The 21,879-nt window shown below is 40.4% G+C and overlaps 1 protein-coding gene across 14 annotated transcripts in view; it reads right to left on the bottom strand.

Annotated features, from left to right (window-relative positions):
• Window positions 1-226: 226 nt before the first annotated feature.
• The window catches only part of LOC107319060 (rap1 GTPase-activating protein 1-like), a 48,216-nt gene continuing 26,563 nt past the window's right edge, over window positions 227-21,879 (bottom strand). For 7 of the 14 annotated variants that reach the window (XM_015873635.2, XM_015873596.1, XM_015873589.1 and 4 more), the window contains 14 exons: window positions 14,873-14,976; window positions 13,792-13,870; window positions 13,424-13,477; window positions 13,257-13,340; window positions 12,913-13,013; window positions 12,304-12,433; window positions 11,891-12,046; window positions 8,521-8,592; window positions 8,244-8,330; window positions 7,486-7,620; window positions 5,875-6,021; window positions 4,573-4,676; window positions 2,274-2,390; window positions 227-989 (listed from right to left, as the gene is read on the bottom strand). In XM_015873635.2, coding sequence (XP_015729121.1) covers window positions 980-989; window positions 2,274-2,390; window positions 4,573-4,676; window positions 5,875-6,021; window positions 7,486-7,620; window positions 8,244-8,330; window positions 8,521-8,592; window positions 11,891-12,046; window positions 12,304-12,433; window positions 12,913-13,013; window positions 13,257-13,340; window positions 13,424-13,477; window positions 13,792-13,870; window positions 14,873-14,976 — 1,380 coding nt within the window. In that variant the 3' untranslated portion in view covers window positions 227-979. Of the gene's footprint in view, window positions 990-2,269; window positions 2,391-4,572; window positions 4,677-5,874; window positions 6,022-7,485; window positions 7,621-8,243; window positions 8,331-8,520; window positions 8,593-11,890; window positions 12,047-12,303; window positions 12,434-12,912; window positions 13,014-13,256; window positions 13,341-13,423; window positions 13,478-13,791; window positions 13,871-14,872; window positions 14,977-21,879 lie in introns of those variants that run through there. The other 7 variants (XM_015873642.1, XM_015873680.1, XM_015873688.1 and 4 more) reach the window with 7 other exon arrangements.

The raw sequence follows: 21,879 nt of genomic DNA, 5'->3' as shown, positions 1-21,879 counted from the left end.
AGCGTGTTTCATATCTGTCAATGCGAGACCTTTAATGTCAGCTTCTCCTAACTTAGAGTTTGGGAACCACTGCTTGTAACTTTCTAGAACAGACCATGAAGCTTACGTGCTTATATGCCTTGAAATGTACTATGTGTGTAACGCTTAACGATGAAACACCATAGAGAAGTGCTGAAGTATGTTAAGTAACTCAAAAGGCTAAAAGAGGCAATAAAGATAAGACAACTTCAATATATTAAATATATTTATTCCTTCAGAAACACTGCAAAACATGGCCGGTCACGACCTACAAGCAGTACTGAAACCTAAAGCCCCAGGCATATTACATGCCAGCATGCAATAGGGAGAACAGTAAAGGCAAGGCCAATATAGGCCAAAGATATTTCCTCAAGAGGCTAGGAAATATGTTTTGGAAGAAATGAAGGCTAACATACTTCTCCCTTGTCAGAGCCAATCAAGAAAATGAGCTGGGACCTAATTTTTCACTAAGTATCACCTTCTCAGCATCCTTCCTCAGCAAGTTTCTTCATCCTCTTTCTTTGCATTACATTCCTAAACTATGTCATCCATCTCTAGCGCTTACTAGAGACAGAGGTGGAAATGTGTTCTGCTTTTGACTTAATTCTGTTCTTGAATAAGTCTAAGGGAAGAGAAGAAGAGGTGCTCTAGGTAGCCTCTTTTCCCCCAGCATTTGTAGAGTCTGGTCTGGTTCAGTGACTGCTGATTGGACAGTGGGAAGGGCCTAGAGTCAAAACACCCCAATAGGATCTTTCTGTCCTTCTCCATGATTCCTGCACCAGGGACTGCCAATGAAGCATTATGGGGTGTCACTTGGTCTTTCCACAGTCCTTGAGGTCCTCTAAGTGCATGCTCCTCTTAGCCAGCACTCTCATTTCACCCAAAAAGTCTTGCCAGTATCTTCAGTGAGGTAAGCAATTAGTAGCATCCAGTCCGCTCCCAATTGGCTTGATGTCCCCACTCAGATGTGTCTGAGGAGGGAAAACACATACACAAAAAACATGTGTTCTTTTCCTAGGATTTGGACATAACGCAGTACAGTGTTTGATTTTTCAGATGAAATTTGGAAAGAGTCCCGATCCTGGGGAGTTTTGCTACCTTGCTACTTAGGCTGAGTTCATTCTTTCACTGTGTCCCTTGGGAGAAAGGATTATTCAGAAGGCTACCTGGACAATGGAGCAGGAAAAACTAAGGATAACTGTCCCCATATGTTGGAGAGCAGACACCAATTGTCCAAGTGAACAATGCAGTTTAAAATGCTGCAGGTTGACTACTGCAGAAGAGTGCTTTAGAAATTAGTAAGTGAAAGTAACTTGGTTTATCTCTACTACACAAGAATTTACGTGGTGAAATTACACATCCTTAATTCCCTATCCCAGGCACGCTGCTGAAGGTATAACTGCATGTGGGCTGGTCCCTAACTGTGAAAAACTGTCTAATCACAAATAGTGCAAAACTCCACGCTGCATCATACCTCATATGCAAACTGTGCACATGATTCCTCCTGCCAACAAACAATATTCATGCAAATACTACTAATGAAGACTTCTGCAATGTTTGCTCTCTGAAAGCAGGTGATATTGATTTGAAACAACCAGCTCACCTCAACTTATGAACAGAGAATGCTACTTGGGAACTGGGAGGAGCCCAAAATCAAATGCAGAAGTGAGGAACCAAGTGGGTTTTTTTTTTGTTTGCTTGTTTTCCCAGGACATGTACATATCTACAGGGCAGCCCAGCTATAAGATACTTTCATACGAGGGAAAAATCTTGCTGGTTACACAAGTTTACCTCAGCTGCCTAATCAGAGTAAGACTCCCCCACCTGTCTAGACAGGAACTTGCAGTTTGCTAACAATGTCCCAGAAAGGACAAAGAGGAGGAGGAAGTGGAATGATAAAGCAATGTTGGAAGAAGGATGCTGCAGACTAATAAGCATTTGCACGTTCTGCATTCTCTCTAGCAGCATCTCTGCTAGCACCTTAAATGTTCTGTATCTTCTAGTTGTGCTTTTCTTATCCTCCCTTGAAAAAATTATGACACCCATCCAACCCAAAAACAATGATCATAGAAACATATTCACCATAACTCTGCACCTTCACTGTGACAAAACTCTAGAGAGCCCTACACCACATAATGTGCCTTATGTGGATAACATTGGTATAGCACTCAAGAGAGCAAGACATGCACTACTCTTTCTTATCATCACCAAACGCAATGAACATCTTCCAAATATTAAAATCGTTTTCAACTCACTTGTTCTTCCTGCTGGGGAACTCTGGGGAGCTGGGACTGGATGATCCATCAGATTTAAGGTCAAGCAAAGTTTCTGGACTGTCTACCACCTTCTGTATCCTCTCTGCAATGTCTCTGCTTGGAAGAAAGAGAAATCAGCTATAACCCAGGGCCAAGGTTCACCATTTTCAAGTCCACCATTCACACTATTCTAATATTTCCTTCCAGGCCACATTACAAAGCTGGATCTCTCACACACACAGGAGAGGAAGCAACTTTGTACTGAAAAGGACAGACTTCTTACAAGCTGTTAAGGGCAGTGTATTATAAATGGTCAAATTTTTTCCTCATTTTAAATTTACATAATTTACATAAAAGACTAAATTAATTTTGGTATTTTACCTTAATTCTTCAACTTTTTCTTTCACTGCCCACTTCTCTCCTCCCCCTCCACACACATACACACACTCACACACACTTTTCATAGGTCTTGAGAAGATCTGGGTTTCATTAGAGAGCTTTTATACTAATTGCAATTCACTGAAGTCAGCTAATGCTTCTATTTCAGGACAGTACCAGTATTTTCTTTTTTTCTGGTACTTGTCAAGATACTTCTGAAGAAAGCTGTCTACATGGGGAACTTAAAATTGAGGAATGTTGCTTAAACAGGAATGGAGAACTCTCATTTTTCACCTCAGGTTTTTGTTACACTTGTTGCTGTTATCAGTAATGCACTTTGCAGTTCCTCATGTACTCTCTTGGTCAGCTGTCTTAACTGCACTCTCCACCTCACTGTTCCATCATGCCTTCTTTTGTGCTAACACAACTCCTTGTGAAACTGAAAATGATTCCAATAAGATAATCCTGAAAATTAAAACAACCTTGAAACTCCTATGACTTACAAGCGGGATGGATTAGCTCAGCTCAGTCATCCAAGGCTGCATTTCATTAAGCTACAACTTCAGGATGAAGTCATACATGACTTGTTGAGTTCACTGTTGCCAGATAAAGAGCCTGCACTCCAGCCACTTTTGCTGAGTGTTGCTTCCATCAGTTCTGGTACTCATCAGACTGTTCCATGAGCTAGCTCACAGCAGAACCAGGCAGACTCTCTTCCAGTATCTGAAAGGTGCTTACAGTGAGAGCAGGGCAAGTCTCTTCTCACTGATGACAGGTGACAGGATGAGGGGAAATGGCCTCAAGTTGCGCCAAGGTAAGTTTAGGTTGGAAGTTAGGAAACTCTTCTTTACAGAAAGGGTATTTAAGTACTGGAATAGGCTCCCCAGGGAGGTGGTTGAGTCGCCATCCCTGGATGTGTTTAAGAGCTGTTTGGATGTGGTGCTCAGACATGATTTAGTGGAGGGCTGTTAAGTACTATGAGTTAGGCTGTGGTTGGACTTGATGATCTTTGAGGTCTTTTCCAACCTGAGTAATTCAGGAATGATAGGAACGATATGGTACGTAAAGTAACAGACTGAGAGACATGGCTGCAGAATGTTTTAAAGTGCTGAGGAGCTGTGACTACTCCATTGGCTTAGATTGTTACAGAGAAAATGACTCAAAAGATTTTATTTTCCTCAAAAAAAAATCTATACTATTTCTATTAAAATAATGTAATAGGTATCTCATTAAGTTCCAAGATAATAAACTGAAAGAAAGAAAAATATAACAGTTCTTCCTGTTGTGAAATCACTGGTTTCCATATTAAAGATGGCTTTTGCCACTTACAATCTTTAATTAAATTATTTCTAGGATTTCTTGCAACTGGGAAAACTGAGTATGAGGTGCAGAGTGCTCACACAGCTTTTGAGAACCTGTGCACTCTTTAAAAGTGCTGTGTCAAAAAAAAGCTGAGACAATCTTTATGAGTTAAATGTCATCTCTGGTGACCAGTAGACTAAACTGCTCCTGGATCCTAAGAATTTGCTCTACCAAATAGTGTTACTCTATCTTTGTATCTGTTGTAGTTTCCATGGAAATAGGAGTCATTACTTTCAAAGTGATCTCTATAATATATTTGAAGTTTTGTCTACTTTAACTTCTCAACATGAGAACAAAACCGAACAAGAACAGATTCTCCCTCAGATCAAAGCCTTGTGCCTTTTTACTTAAATATTGATTCTCCCTGTTTCCAAATGTCTTTTTTTTATTGTTGCTTTCTTTCATTCATCCATCTCTATATCAGATGATAATCAGGACTTAGTTTCCATTCCAACCATTTCCAGTTCAGTTCTCATTCCTGTCTACCCCCTTTCTGTGTGTATCCATGCCCTTCTATTTTCCTTCCCTCAGATCCCTCCTGTTTATTCTCTGCTCATACCTCTTTTCCTCCTGTATGTTCTCAATGCCAATGGCACTACTCCGCCGCCCATGGAAACGGCTGGTTCGAGTACGTGATGGGCTCCTACCAGGCAAGGCAAAAGACTAGAAAAAAGGAAAGTGTTAGAGACAGGAAAACTGTGGTGAACCAGAAGAGCTGGAAAGGGAGCTTGCAACATTAATCCAGATTCTCTCTTTCACTTTGCTATGCTATGTAGTAGCACAACCAAGCTCCAACAATGCAAGAAAGAATACTTCCTGTCCCTGAAAAAGAGAAAAACATTCAAACTAGTGGTGAGAGACAGGGAGATACAAGACACACAGCAAGATATACAGATAGAAATACAGAGAAAAGAGATTAGGAAAGGAGGCAAAATCATTAAAAGGTAGTTAAAACTAGAAGTTAAAGGGGAGAAAGAAGAAGCAAGCCCAAGTCAATACTATTCTGTAACTTTGCAGTGGTAACATAAAGAATGCATATAATTGAGTAAGAGGTAGCATTGAAATTCCCATCCTGAAAATTACTTTCTTAGCTAACTTAGAGTTATTTTTTCTTCAGTTTGCCCCTACTTACATTACTAATGCAGAGCCCATAATAAGCTGCACGTGCTTCAGCTAAGATAGCAATATTTCCAATACTAGAAACCTGGATATTTTTCTGGTAGCATGTTCCCCATAGATTTATAATGCTCTTATCTTTAATATCGCTATCAAATAAGAAAGACTTTGATAGCGTATAGGAATATTCACTCTTTTTCTCATTCCAAACACTATTAACTCTGCTGTTTGTTCCAGATCTGAAAATTCTACCTACAGCAAAGGAGCATTTTGAATAAACATTGCCCATCTATTTGTTTTAGAGAAAAAAAAAAAGTAATTGAAATTGACTGGTGAAACTGACCAAAAAAATGGAACAAATAGTGTCCTAATCTAGCCATACAGTAGGTAATACAGTACCATTCTGGTGAAACCACAGCACAAGCATTTTATTTTAAGTTATGACAACCCACAGGATCTAATACAGGACAACAGAGATAAATGTTTGATGTAGAGTCATGTTTTGTTTTCTTCTTCCAGTCTGCATCTACCTTAGCTCTAGTTTACAGATGAATTGCGCTAGAGATAGGCACAAATAAAAAAGACTGCAATACATGTTTTTGCTACTTGTGAAATGGAAAGATACAACAGAAAGAGATGAACAGAAAGACAACAGGACAAACTATTAGTGAAAAAGAAACAGCATGTACAGGTGGGTCACAAAGGTATGCCAGATTTCTTTTTATGGTCCACCCTAATACCTTACCGCAGCAATGGCCTTAGGGCCCTCGGCAACACTCTGGCTCAGAGCAAGGCCAGCTGTCGTCGGGCGGCTGGGCATGGTGGCTGGCTGCTGCTTTCTCATGGATATCCCCATGGTATCCAGGCTCTGGCTGCGGCCTCTGATCACTCGCTGAACAGAAGGGAGGCAGGGAAACAGACAAACACAGATACACATACAGACATGCACACAGTAGGGCACTACGAAAATCACCACGGCAAGGCTAGAAAGCTGGGACAGACCAACACCAGAAACACAGAAATCCTAACTCCTCAAAGGCAGCATCTTACATATAACCCTTTTTGTTGTTGCTTTTCTGGCTGATTCATGGAACTCACTGCCAGTAAAGAACTCTTCCTCAGATATATTCTTTGCTTTTATCTCATTTATTCTACTTCAATAGAGATTCCCTTACAGTATCCCAGCTTCCTGAATAAGACAACATCATCTGATGCAGTTTTGCACAGTATAAGCTACAAAACACAAAACTGAACTGAAGATTGTAAGATTGTGCATGAAGGCGAGAGCAGCCATTTGAAAATATGCAGTGTTTGTAAAAGCCATTTTCTGATATTTTTTTCCAGTCTTTCCCAACCCTTTAAAAAGGCTGTTTGTGTACAATGACTGGTAAATCATAGTACCTGCTGCAAGTAAAAAAAAAGGACATTTTTGAATAATTATTTTAAGATGTTTGTGGTTACGAAATTGCTAGTTAGTAGGAAGTGGAGGGTAGACTGACTGTACATGCTAATACAACTCACCAAACTGTCCCAGATCTGACTAGGGCTACACATATGCTTAGTAGTTACACGTGACTGGCTTAACTTCACCATCCTTAATAACACCAATCAGCCCACCAGACAAAACAAAGGGGAGTTCATCTAAAGAAAAGCTTTTTTAGTAAGTCTCTCTGTTCAGACAGACAAAGAAATTGGTGACACAGAAATGGGAAAGCAAGAGAAGGGAACGTGATGCAAGATTTTTCCTATATATGAAGATCAAAATTAATTCCTCCTGTTTGTTTAAAAACTTTGCTTTCATCTACTGTTGTGATTCTTACACTTTTACAAGTAAGTTGTCACCTGATCCTGACTTTTAAAAGTGAGAATATTCTCTGCAGAACAACAGGAAATTAATTCTGGCTTCTAGAGGGAAAGTAAAGCATCATTATTTTCTAAACAATACATGCTAAGTTGTGTTGGAAACTCTTGCACTGCAACTTTTTCAGTCATAATGAAAATGAACTGGAAGAAGTCTACCGTGACAAAATTACTTCCTACTATTCATTGCAGTTCCTCTTGTAAGCACTTACACCCTTCCCAGCAAGTTAAAGAATGAAACCCCATCTGACACTAGACACCAGCACGACACATAAAGAGTCTGATGCCCTAGGGACAATATAGGATTCCATCAAGGACCAAGCTTTAGTTCTACAGAAAGATCTATGCAAACTGGAAAAAAGTCTTCCTTTCCATCTCATCCTCTGCACGGCTTATCACTAGGGTTGATATTCTTGATGGGACATAATGACCCTCAAAAAGAAAGAAAAAAAAGTAGACAACTGGTAAGGAACTGCTTCAATCAACTGTGACCCACCTTGAAATTCTCAAAGAAGCCCCCACTGCCATTCTCTGTCTTGTCATCTTCTTCTATGGGCAGTCCCATCATACAGCGGCTGCGGAGCTGCAGCTCCTCAAAAAGGCTCTCCAAGAGGGCACTTCGGGTTCTCTCCTAAATCAACATTGGGAATGAAATACAGCTATTATGGGGAGAGCATGGGAGGGTGCTGTTACTGCAGTATTTCTCTTCCTCATTTAAAAAATAAAAAAAAAAAATCATGAAAATTAATTTATACAACATGAACTGATTTTAATTACAATTAATACAATTAATAATAATTGTAGATAGCCCCTTTAAAGTCCTTTTAAATCAAGTCATAATGGACATCAGGTTTTAAAGGTGATGAAAATGAACCATGGGTTGAGGGCAGTTTTTTCTTAGATCAGGCAGGCAGCAGAGCTTGGAACAGAATTTTGGGACTTTGAACAAAACTCTGAACAGTATGTACCCTGAAATGCAGTACTGAGTCTTAACTAACACAGAATTTCCTCCAGAAGTATCTATGCATCACATTCAAACTCTTACTTGAGGATTACGCAATGACATTAGAACATTCATACCCTACCACGCCAGCTGTGAAATACAAAGGAAGGATTCACGTGGCTAAGAATAATCACATTTGAACATCAGAAAATTAGAAGTAAATGAGAGTAAACAATTATCGTGTATTTTCTTAATCTGGCAGCAATATAGTACTATATTTTTTAATGGAAACAAACAGGTAATCATCCCACCTTTAATTTAGCAAATTTTTCTGCTCGATAGCAACTGTATTCAGCATTGATGAGCTTGACCAGAAGGAATTCACGAAACTCTGTACTCTACAAAAGAAGATGAAAACCCAACTGGAGATGAAGACAGCAATAGAAACATCAGGTGATAAAAGCTCTACCTTACTACTCTTTAGGCCTCCAAAGCCATGCAGCCAGACTGACAATACAACAGTGACTGTGAATAAAAGGGTGTGTAGTATTTTTCCCTGCCATCTATCATTACACCAGAGAAACAAACCTTTCTAAATATGGCTGGATTTGGTAGAGAAGGTCCAAAGAAGGGTACATCGTCTCGAGCTGTGACTGAAACCTGAAACAGTACAAGGGAATGAAATCAATATCATAATATAACTGAGACACTTAGAGATTTCAAACATCTGTGTTTGCATGCACATATGTTGCAATGTATATACCAGAAATACTGTTGTACCTCCAATTCCTTCTGACTTGTTTACATTTTCCAAAAGTACATGTCAGTTCCTGACCTCAATGAATGGATCATAGAATTACAGAATCACTTGAGTTGGAAGGGACCCTTAAGATCACCTAGTTCCAAGCCCCCTGCTATCCCTGTAGTCCAGGTTGCTCAGTGCGCCATCCAGCCTGGGCTGTTACAGCATCTCACCACCCTCACAGTAAAGAATGTCTTCCTAATACCTAGTCTAAATCTACCCTCTTCCAATTTAAAGCCATTTCCTCTCATCCTGTCGCTACCTGCCCTTGTAAGAAGTCCCTCCCCGGTTTCCTTGCAGGTCCCCTTCCAGACCTGAAGGTACTGGAAGGCTACTACTGGGTCTCCCCAGAGCCTTCTCTTCTCCAGGCTGAAGAGTCACAACTCTCTCAGCCTGTCCTCATAATGGAGGTGCTTTAGCCCTCCATCCCTCATCTTTGTGGCCCTCCTCTGGACCCTCTCCAGCAGCTCAGTGTTCTTCCTGTGTTGGGGGCAACAGAACTGGATGCAGTTTTCAAGGTGGGGTCTCACAAGAGTTTGGAAAGCAGGATGTCATGTGGAAAACATTTTGTATGAGTCAGATAGATTGTTCTTCCTTTATCCACTGATGCTGTAATTCTATTATAAAAGGTCTCCAAGTATGTCAGTCACAATTTGCCCTTGGTGAAGCCATGTTGGTTGTCACCAGTCACCTCATCTTTATTTTCCATGTGCCTTCGTAGGGCCTTCAGGTGGACCTGCTCCAAGATCCTGACAGGTACAGAGGTGTCAGTGGCTGGCCTGTAGTTCCCTGGAAATTCTTTTATTCCCTTCTTGAAAATGGGGGTTATGTTTCCCCTTTTCCAATAAGTGGGAACTTCACCAGTCTGCCATGACCTTTCAAATACGATGAATGGCTTGGCAATTTCATTCTCTAATGCTGTTTTACCTCCCAGAAACTCAATCTTAAAGTAAAAGCAAAAAACCTTGCCAAACCTTAAAGTATTCTTAATAGTAAATTTATTTAATAATAACCAGTGTATTTAGAGGAGAAAAAAGATGCTTCTATTCAGCCTGCAAGATCTACCTCCTCCAGACAAACCAAATGTTAATATTAACTATTTATCTTTTTTTTTTTTTTTTTCAACCAGACTTCTCAGTAGAGATATACTGTACACTAAGGGGAATATCAGAGAGTATCCCAGCACAGTGACACTGCCTCTCTTAGCAACATGAAATAAGCACACAAAAGCAGCATAAGCAGTTTCCCAGCAAGAGATAAGTGCATCTATGCACCTTCTTTTTTTAACATGCTCCTACCTCACACACCAATGCCAAAAAAAAAAAAAAAATAGTAAAGCATGTCCATTTTTCAAGTACTGTCACTTTGCTCTTCACAATACTTACCATGTATTTGTAGCTATCTTACCAGATATTTCAGTTACTTTTTTCTTCATGTTTGAGGTGGAACAAGGAACAGTATCATTCTTTTCCATTTCAAACAACAGAGAACAACACCAGTGCATCATAACAGCAACTGCCCCAAAATAACACCCCGCCGTACATGTCACAGAGTACATCACAAAGTTGTATGAATGTAATGAGACTAAGAGACCCTTTAGGTCAGATTTCTCATGATACAGGCCAGCTACCTTACTTGCAAGGCCTCTCCTTCCTTCCCAACAAACTAAAATCCTGCTTTGTGTTCTTAATTTTCTGTTTGTAAAAACTGATTCAAATAAATTAATATAATCAAAAATTAAATTTTAGCAGTAGGCACTAGAGCCTATAATGCTCTCAAGGAAGAATTATTTAAAATTCCTTTGGAAAAGCCCTTACATAAAACTGGCCACAGAGTCATACTTGGAGTGACTGTTTTTTTAATGAAGTGATATAGGCAACCTTACTACTCCACCAAAAAGAGTGCCACTGCATGTAGGCAAAAACAATACTGGGAAAAGAAAGGCAAATTACAAGCTTCCCAAGCCTTTTTCCTTTAAAAATTCAGTGAATTTATGTGCCCTGTAAGATAACCAGCAAGAGATTAGAACCCCAAGCCACTGATCATCAGTCAGCCATTTTGTCACGACAGACTTAGATGTCCACAACATACAAAGCAAAAGCCTGTTGTTATTCCACTGCAACTCTTTTTGTGGAAGCTGAGATGGAAATCCTGTTACAGTTTTGACATTCTTGCTGCTCTTGTAGACATAAAAGGCTTAAGGATTCATTATCCCCAAATTAGAATTTTTACGTCTAATTAGACATAGCACTTTATGTTTCTATAAACAAAAATCCATCACAGAATGCAAAATAATATGTGTTCTGATCTCTCATCATGATTGAAAGTCAAATTTAAAGTCATAGAGATATCAATATAGAGCCATTCAATAAATTGCTCTGGCAAGAGGCTGTGGATACAGAATTTTTGTTCTAGTAGGGCTGCTGTAAAATGGAGGGCCCTAAGATGTAGCACTTATCTTTCAGATCCAGGATCCACAAAAGAAGATGCAGCTGGTTAGAATTCCAGAGAATAGGCCAGCCAGCTCTATTTGACATACAGTCTCAGGATAAGCAAGCTCTCAGCATTGTGCTATATAGAACCAGCAACAAAGGCATGGCTGTTACAAAGCGTCATGTAAAGTTACGTGAATGAGCTTTTCTTGACTCATACAATGCAAGAAATAGATCACCCAAAATGTGATCACTTGCTCCTTGTTCTCTTTGATATGTTAACTGAAATTTTATCTGAATATAAAACTTATCTGAATTTGTCTTGCATTAAATCCCAAGCTTTATAAATCCATCAGCTACACTGGAAAACATGCAAGTAAACAGCTCACTAAGCAGGAGCACAGTTTACTAATAGTAGAAATCATATCAATCAGAGAGGATCTCTGCAAACAGAATACGGAATAGTATTGCAGCAAGGAGATTCCTAGTCAGAAATCAAAGTGTAGGTAAAGGGGAAGGAGAGCTGGTGACAAATACTGGATCTCTAGGTTTACTTGTTGCTTTTCACTACGAACGTGGTTAGCACTTACTGACAGAGCAAGCAATGGTGTTTGGATGACAGCTGGCCAAACCTGTACCTCTCCCCTGAAGCCCAAGAACAGGTTTTTGCTTTAAGGGTCAAAGTCAGTACATCACCACAGAAGAATCTGCTGGCTCTGTTTACCTTGTAGAGGGTCTCCCCACTACTGCTGTGAGTGAGCTGAACTACCACATACGCATGTAGGAAATTAGAAGCAATCATATCAGGCACAAAAGGTGTGCTTTCATCCTGGAAGATGATGGCTACAATGTCATTCCCAATGTGACGCTTCCGCTGAAGCTGGAGAGTAAAAAGTAAAAAAAACAAAACAACATGGATGTGAAAAGGAGCAGAACAGTACAATGGGGCCTAAAACATAGTCGGTTTAGCATCTCCAGCCCATCTTCTCTACCAGAACCCCCATCACCACTTTTACCATTTCTCCTGTCATACTTCCCAATATCATGCAGTTAGGTGTTCTCCTTAATTAGCTCTTCAGGAAATACCCCTCCCCTCTAACCCACACTCTTGAATTCCTTAGTTCTCCTCACAAATACCTGTTGGGAATCTCCTTCTGCGAAGGGCAGTTTTGTAGATACATGAAACATGATCTCTTTGCCCCGGAAATTTGTATAAACTGATTCGGTGCCCGTTTGACCTCTAATGACATCCAAACCTCCCCGGAACCTGAATAAATCCATGCCACACAATAGGTTGGGGCAGGACACAGATGAAAAAGTGGAAAGAATAAAGAATATATCAGTAACACTAACTTATGCATCAATAATATCAAAGCACTCCAGCACTCCATATTTAGGACTCATTCCACCAAGTCTCACTAATACCAATGATATCATAGCTCTGGGAAAGGACCAAAGCTCCCATTTCCTCAAATTGCATGCATTAGTATACCAGCATTTCAAATGTGCTCCTGAACCTGAAGGGCCCAATGGAGTGGCAGATGCTGCCATAAGCCTTGCCAGCCTCTGATACCTTACATTCCTTTAGCTTGACTGCAGTATTCCTGATGGTATCTCCCTCTCCCATCAGTCCTTGCTTAAAGCCTTTAGTCTGGCCAAGAGATATTTCTCCCATCAGAGATGAAATCACTGAACCTTCTGCATTCCTTAACCCATCCTGACTTCTAAAGCATGCTTGTTACACACCCACGGAAATCCTGCAGCTGAATTTTGTCACCAAGGAAATCCAAGAACTCCAGGAAACCCAGACTCTCTTCTGTGTTACTGAAGACTTCCTCTTCAGTTGTCTTCAAAAGGAAATGAGAAAAGCAAAAACGGTACAAAGATTACACAAAAGCACAGTTTGAGGACCCACACAAAGGAAACAAATCAGTTGATATAAGGCAAGATTGTGTCCTTTCTACTTAAGAAGTCTCTATTTTCCAGTACACCATACTTTCCACAGGACACTTCAGATCTTGTTACTACACTGAAGCTAAGAAAACTGACTCTGTTTTGTCTTGAGGGTGGTAGGATCTGAGTGAGCTTACCTGTCCAGGTTTCTGGTAGATTACCCCAAATTTAAAGTTATTGCTTATGACATGTTCATCAAATGCAACAATAAGCTGTGAAGCCTGTGAAAATGAAAATACACTTTATCAGTTGCATTTCATTAACCAGCTCTTGATGAAACGTATACAGAATCAGAAATTTATACCTTGGGGTAGAGGACAGGAAAGAAGCGTTCAACATTCACATCTTCACACAGTAGCTGTTGAGAGTCAGAGAAGGAAACAAAAGCGTGGTTATCGTGTGCTCTAGCTTGCTGCAAGCACAACAACATGGACACACATAACTATCTGACAAGAGTCCTTTCAAGATAAAAATCTAAGGTGACCTTAGAAAAGAGAAAAGAGGAACTAAATGGAAGAATGAAAGGGGAAGTGATTGACAGTACTGGTGAGAAAAAGTAGGAAAGACAGAAGTAGGAGGACAGTAACATGAAAATAACTAGAAGGATGAGAATTAAAAAGAGATAAAAATAGACTTGTGGTGTAAGAGTGAGAGGACAAACAAGAATCTCACCTTTGCCATCTGGACAGCATTAGGAAACTCATTCAGACAGGAAATGGGGATCAGATCATGTTTAGTACCAGTTCGTGTCCTGAAATAAAATAAAAACCACATTAAAGTAAATGCTGAAAGAGGCAGATGCAGCACTGGCTCTTTAAAAAAAAAAACTGTGGCCATTCCTTCAGATTCTTCTTAATACAGTTAATTCCAGAGGTATTATTTTAAGCTTACTGCATAAAGTCACTGAAAAAAGAGGGGTACTTACTACTCATCACTTATTGTGGGAAGGCAGGGAAAGACAAAACAGGGAGGCACAAGAAAGCCATGGGCCTGTTAAAGCAGGTCAAGAGGTGAGTCATGAAAATGATCAGAAGGCTGGAGCACCTGTCCTATGAACACAGGATGAGAGGCTTGGAGTTGTTCAGCCTGGAGAAGCAAAGGTTCCAGGAAAATCACATTGTGGCCTTCCAGTATTTAATGGGCATGTACATGAAGAACATTTAGAAGTAATGGCTTCAGACTGAAAGAGTCAAAATTTAGATTATACGTAAGGAGGAAATTCTTGTGACACTGGCATAGGCTTGCCAGAGAAATTGTGGATGCCCAGTATCTGGAGGTGTTCAAGGCCAGTTTCAGCAGCTCTCTGGGCTTTGTTAAAGCCATAAAGGGGTACACATTGGCACATCTGAGGCTGTCCTGGTAAGCTAAGGGATGTCCTAATTCACTGTCAAGTGGGATCTAGTCTCAAGTACAAAGCCCATAGATAGGCCCAAGCTAGTCTGCTCTCAGCTAGGAAAGGTATATTCCCTCCTTTGAGAGTGTTCACACAGAATTAACAGCAGTTTCTTTCTGAAGGAAGAAAAAATATTTTTCTCAGAAGAACTGTAAGGATGTGCTCGCAAACACTTCAGCATCCTGAAGGAACTTGCTAGGAGAAAGTCAGAGGAAGGCAAGAAATGAAGGTTCAAAGGTTTCTTTACAGGCCTCTCTAAGAGAGGGACATGAGATTCACGCCCATATCCATACAGAGAAAGCTCAAGGTAAGATGAGAGACAGGGACAGTAACACATACTACTACAGAAGACACTTTTACCTCAGCAACAAGCGCAGATTTTCCTGTTTCTCAGACTGTTCATACTTCACAGAAAGTATCAAATAGCCCAAGGACACATCGCTGGAATAAAAGTTCTGGTGCTCCTGAAAACAGGAATTCAAGATACATTATTCCCAACATGCTTCCCAGAGAGGTATAACAAAGTTTTTACAATACAAACTGTCCCTCAGGACTGCCTTGTTTTTAATTTAAGTAGCTGTGGCATGCTTGAAGACATGCTAACAATTGTCTTGCAGCCTCCTTGGTAATCAATGCACGAGTATAAAAGTTCATCCACTACCAGTAGAGTATTTCTGAGAAGAAGCTGAATGAGAACATTCAACAGCAGATTTTGAAGGACTCCATTTTCTTGTAAAGAAATTCCTATATATGACAGATTTTTCCCTGTTCCCATTCAAACTCTACATAACACTAAGCATAACTGGATGCAGATATGGAAATATTCCATACAAACAGTAATGGCATGATCAACACATCAAATACAACATACCCTATTGTTGCTCTCTATGAGCATGTACATCTCAGTGTGGATGCAGCCAGAATTCCAGGAAACTACTTTGCAGGTGGAGGATGTTCTAAAACCAACTAACACTAGCATTGCTTCAGCTTTAGTGGAGTGTACCACAAACAGAATGTAATTCAGCTTCTTCTGTCTAGCACTGAACCACAATGCAAACATTTTTACAGGGTCTATTACAGAAGTGACTGCAGCCATATATTTCTTCCAGGTATATGGCCATAGGCCTGGTTGTATCAACAGAGGTTAAAATCTACAGACAAGTGAAATGAATGGAAATTTCTAGCACAAATTGGATTCTGTATAGGTGGAATCATCCAGAAATAGATAGATCTTTCTCATCTTCCTAGAAGAGTTTAATCATCAACAGGAAAACCACTCAGTAGACAGTTCTGGAGTTGACCACTACATATGGATCAGTCCCTGGGCAACATGACCAAACTCTGCATGTCTCTGTTCACTGCAGAGGAGCTGGACTAAATGGCCTTTAAAGATCCCTTCCAACTCTAAGGATTCTATGATTCTACAAAAATCTGATCAAATAAATAGACCGAATTAACACTTCAACAAATGGTCACAAATTATTGTGTTTGAGGTGTTAGCAGGACAGAGAGATCAGTGAGAACGTCATGCAGGTGATCCAATTATCCTTGGATTTAATCAGAACAGTATAATAATCTTTCCCTGTTAATGAGAACTTTTGTTGAAAGGGGTAGTAGTAGTACACTTCACTATTAGGTCTCCAACCCAGAAGGATATGGTGAGATTAAAGTGGTATTTCTAGGCTAGAAGGTAAGGTGAGTGTCCTCAGTAAAGCAAAGTAAGAATGAATAAAACATAGTAAAATCAAATAAAGAAACTCCAAACAAAAATAATCTCAGCTACAGTACAGTGGACAGAATTATCAGTGCTCCCTGATGCCTTGGGGCCATGGAAATCAGCAGAGTCATACAGCAATCTGCTGACCGGGGGACTGCTCAGGCAACAGAAAACCAAGAGCTGATTTTGGTAGATCGATTTGTGCAGAGAAATTTTGAGATTTTCCCAGATGAAGTACCTCAAGATATCCAGCTGGATTTCCCATCATTGGTTACAAAGAAAAACATGCTCTGACTACTCAGTGAGCTATCAAATGCTCACAGAGAACAAAAAGCACATACCTTAACAATAGGGAGTTTGACTCCCAAATTCCCACAGATCCAAATTGCCTAGATGCAAAGTGTTTTACATGGTCAAATTAAATGAAGGAGAGAGATAAAATACCCCTTCCCTGCCAATTATGAATAGGTAATTTGATCTCTAGAATAGCAGTTATCTCGAATTCAAGTAAAGGAGTCACTGGCAACCTGAGAAGACAGCTAGGTATTGTGCAGTCAGTAACCAGGATTGAAAGATTCAGGGGTTGCATCACAGGAAATACTGTGTAAATACAAACATGCACATGACACAGACATTTTATGCATTGAGTCAGTTAAGTGCCAACTGTACAGTCAGAACTGCCATGATCCGGAACGTATACTGTGAAAGGACTACTCTGGACACAACTAGTTAATAAGAACTCAATGGGAGCAACGTATCGTTTGATCAAAGTGAGTTGCTGTACAGCTGGCTAGTCTGATAGCTCCTTAAGCCTTCTGCCTAGAAAATATGAAAAGTCGGTTCTGTATCTGTTGGATTGTAACCTTTCCGAATACAGCTGTGAGATCTTTTGCTGTGGAAAAAAAAATCAAAACAAATTTTTGTATTAGTGATAGTACTGACTAGCTGTGAAATAAAAGATAGTAACATGCTAGTTTTATGCTCTGATATCTACATGAGCGTATGCATCTTGAAGTCAACAGACATAAATCTGTTCCATCTTTGAAAAAAAATAACTAATTAATACTACAGTTACTCCCCTGAACCTGGAAGTAAAAATGAAGCTAGTGAAATTTTTTAAAGTACGAGAGATATCATTGCCCTCACTTCCTCCTTGACACACACACACACAAAAAAGATTCAAGGAGCAAAACAAGAGCATACTCAAATGACTGAGATGAAGACCAATATCAGGGAAGTCCATAAACTGAACAAGTCAGATGCTGGAGTGTATGCCCAAGACAAGCTGTTAAGGAAAAGACGGCACAACGCTGACAAAATTCAGAAGCAGAAGACATGAAGAAAAAGGAATACGAACAGAAGTCTGAAGTTAGCTGCAGCCAGAAATCAGAACGAGATGCAAAGACTAGAAAACCAAATTCTTTTTTGATGAGAATTCAGGGCCAGACCTCAGCAGGCCTGACATATTAGGATCTCAGTTGCTATGGGAACCAGGCTATTAGCTATTCAGCTGACCATAAACAGACAGAGCTGCACAACGGGGTACGATCTTTTCCAGAGTAACAAGCACCAGTATTAATGAAAGTCTCAAAATAATTGAATTGTTACCAAAGCTGTAGTGGATGCCTAGCCTGATCCTGAGCGTATGCCTAGGTCAAAAGTATGAACAAAAACTCTAACATCCTCTTTTTTCCTTCTGCAATTTTCTTTCTCTGTAAAAACACTTAGGCAGCAGAAGGCAGAGTCCTTCAACACACAATAACATTTATTATTAGCTGTCCCAAAGTTAAGAGATGAACTATCAAAATGCTTTATGGATAGTGCTCAAGACTGCGACTCAATGGTGACAAAATAACCAAAATTGACCTATTTATATTTGTAGAGGTAGGTGCAAATCTGATCAGTCACTGAAGCAGTTTCTGTAACATTAAAGGCAGTTGGAAAGGAAGTCTGGACTCTGCAAAAGCAATTAATATCTTCTGTAAGGCCAAGGGAAAACAGAAGACACAAGGAATATTGGTAGTTTGCCCAAGAAGTTATTGAGTTGTTAAGATATCTGCCATGTTCTTAGCCATCTAGGATTCTTTTTGATGAAATAGAATTATTTTGTCCACTCAGTAACATCAATTGCACCACAAGTGAACAAACTAGCCTTCCCCAAGACCTGGTCTGCTTCAGCAGTTCTTTTTAGCTGTAGGAGTATATGAATCCAGAGAACATCCTTTACAGGATTCAAAATGGGCCCATTAATTTTTCTCTAAGAGAAATGGGAATTTCAATAAAGCTTACTTCAAATCTTTGCAACTTCTGGTCATCTGGTAAAATACTGGGATTATTTCATCCCTGAAGAAGGAGGAAAAGCAGCTTTGGTGGCACAATGATTACGTGATGAGACAGAAGGACAAAGATAGCTGAACCTCAGTCTCTTTCCTCTCAGTTCAGATAAAATTTCACACTAACAACTTCTTTTCTCTAGTCAAGAAGCTAATTTTGAGTAAGTTCCTCAACATGGTTCACAGTACAGCAGTAACAATACTTTAAATCACTACAAAGAAAGTACAGTATAACAGAGAAATACCTGACCAGATATGAACACAAGGCAAGAATGATTTTTCACCAGTACTGCCAGCTTGAAGTGCATGTGAAACTGCACTCTAAGATCCTGATGGGCATTTTCTATATATGTCTTTATTAAATCCTTCCTGGCTTCCAGATACTTCTCTTCATTTTAGTCTTTGAAAACAAGGTGGGCATTTAGTACTTCCCACAGTACTGTACACAAGGTTTTATAGCCTTCTTCCTATACAAAAAATGAACATTACTGAACTCATCATATAAACCACAGATTTAGAGCTCAGTAATGGCTGGAACATCTTAACATTTTCTTGTGTGGTTGTTTCATAGCATCCATGGTACACTGAGTTGTTTTTCTGTCAATTTCAGCGACTTTGGATATGTGTACCCATAGCACAAACATGTATACAGACTGTTGTTTTATGTCTGTCATAGGGACTTCTCACTGAGATGCACTGAGGATCCCAATTGCTGTCCAGACAATCTCTTGAGCTAGCTCTGCTATCTACTGGGGGTCCAAATGTGGGACACCAACAAGTGGCTACCAGTTCTGATAAAGCCAGTATACTATGATGCAATTAGAAAACTATGACCTGACTGCTATCACAGAAACATGGTGGGATGAATCACACAACTGGAATACTATGATTGAGGGCTACAAGCTTTTTAGAAGAGATAGACAGGGAAGGAGGGGCAAGGGAGTTGCCCTCTGTGTTAAGAAGTGGATAGACTGCAAAGAGCTGCCTCTGAGAAACAGCCACAATCAGGTTGAGAGCTTGTGGGTTAAAATTAGGAACCAGATCAATAAAGGGCATCTGGTGGTCAGGGTCTTGATCTATCTTGATCTATCTGGTGGTCAGCGTGCTTGATCAAGGGGAGCCTGCTGATGAAGCTTTCTTGCACCAATTACTAGAGATGTCATGCTCAGAGCTGCTCAGCCTGATGGGGAATTTCAACCACCCAGCTGTCCACTGGGAAAGCAAGTGGCAGGCTGCAAACAATCCAAGAGACTCTTGGAGTCTGCTGAGGACAACTTCATAGTCTGCTCGATACCTGGACAGACCAACAAGAGGTAAAGACTCGGCTCACACCAATACGGAGATCATTAAAGAGATTCAGATAGGAGGCAGTCTGGACAGTAGCAACCATGCTGTGAGTTAGTGACCTCAAGGAATATGGGCCTAGTAAAGAACAGGGTCAGAATATTGAGCTTCAGAAGATAAAAATTCTGGCTGTTTGAGGAGCTATTGGATGAGATCCTCTGAAAAACTGTCCTTAGGGACACAAGAACAGAACAAAGGTGGTACCTCTCTGTGGACAGTTTAAAGAGCACTAAGAATACCAAGAACAAGAGCTCTCCATCTCCTAGTATAAGAAATCAAGCAGAAGATACAGGAAACAGACATGGCTGAGTAAGGACCTGCTGATCAAACTAAGGGAAAAGAAGGAAATGTACAGGCAGTGGAAGTGGAGATGAGTGGCCTGGGAAGAATATAGGGATGCTGTCCAGACATGCAGAGATGGAATCAGAAAAGGCAAGGTGCAGATAACATGGTGGCCCTCTATGGCCTTCTGTGAATGAGCAATAGCAGTGATGGACAAGGGAAGGGCAACTGATATAATCTACCTGGACACCTTTGATATGGTCCCACACCACATCCTTGTCCATATATTAGAGAGAGATGAATTTGAAAGGTGGACTATTTGGTGGATAAAGAATTGGTTGGAAGGTCACAGACAGATAGTTGTGGTCATTAGACCTACGTCCAAGTGGAATCCAGTGACAAGTTATGTCCTCCAGAGGTCCATCTAGTGACAGGTGCCCCTCAACTTCTTTATCAATGACCTGGATAGTGATATTGAGCATACCCTCAATAAGTCTGCTGATGACACCATGCTGAATGGTGGAGTGGATACAATAGAAGGAAGTGATACCATCCAGAGGGACCAGGACAGGCTTGGAAAGTGGGCCCATGAGAATCTATTGAGACTGAACACAGCCAAGTGTAAGGTGTTGGGGTTGACTTGGATAAGAGCATTCTCAGACATGCATACAGACCAGAAGAAGGACTCATTGGGAGCAGCCCTGTGGCGAAGGACGTAAGTGTCCCTGTGGACAAAAAGCTGTACATGAGCCAGGAGTGTGACTCAGAGCCCAAAAAGTCAACTGTATCCTGGCCTGTATCAAAAGAGATATGGCCAATAGGGGGAGGAGGTGATTACCCACCCCTGCTCTACCCTACTGCACTCAGGAGTAGGTCCCCCAATATAAGATGTGGAGTTGCCGGAGAAAGCCAAGAGAAAGGCCACAAAGGACTGCAGCACTTCTCCTATAAAGAAAGGTTGATGAAGCTGTGCTTGTTCATCCTGAGGAAGAGAAGGCCCCAGGGAGATCTCACTGTAGCATTCCAATAGCTGGTGAGAGCTTATACACAGGCAGGAGACCAACTTTTCACATGGTCTGACAGTGACAGAAGAAGGTGGAATGACTTTAAACTAAAAGTAGGGAAATTTAAATTAAAGATTCAGAGGAAATTTTTTACTCAGAGGTGCTGGAACAGGTTGCTCAAAGAACTTGTGGACTCTCCACCTCTGGAGGTGCTCAGAACCAAGTTGGATGGGGCCCTGAGCATCCTGATCTGGTGGAAGGCAGCCTTACCCATAGTAGGGGAGTTAGATGAGATGATATTTAGGGTTCCTCCCCAAGCCATTCTATGATTCTACTGCATATACTCCAATCTCCAGTATTGCCCAAATATTTTCTAAACTGCTGTCTTTGCCTTTCCCGTCATACTTAAAAGCCTCTTTTCTTGGGCTAAGAATCGCTCAAGGTTATTCAAGCTTGCAAGAGACCTTACTTTACCTTTCAGAAATAACCTTCCATGCTATCAGTAAGAAAAGCAAGCAGCTTTGAACTGATAAAATAACTCCCTTGCGGAAAAGCTCTCAGTTTCTCTTTACCAAAGCCTTTTAAATCATGGGAACTGTCATGTTTTTATGCATGACTTACATTAAAAAAAGAGCTTTCACACTTTAAATAATTTCTAAGGAGTGTTTTCAACCCATGATATGAAGT

Source organism: Coturnix japonica, chromosome 1, assembly GCF_001577835.2.
Source record: "Coturnix japonica isolate 7356 chromosome 1, Coturnix japonica 2.1, whole genome shotgun sequence".
In the NCBI taxonomy this organism is placed as follows: domain Eukaryota; kingdom Metazoa; phylum Chordata; class Aves; order Galliformes; family Phasianidae; genus Coturnix; species Coturnix japonica.
Note: the sequence above shows the minus strand (reverse complement) of the source record. Positions and strands in the feature narration are given on the sequence as shown.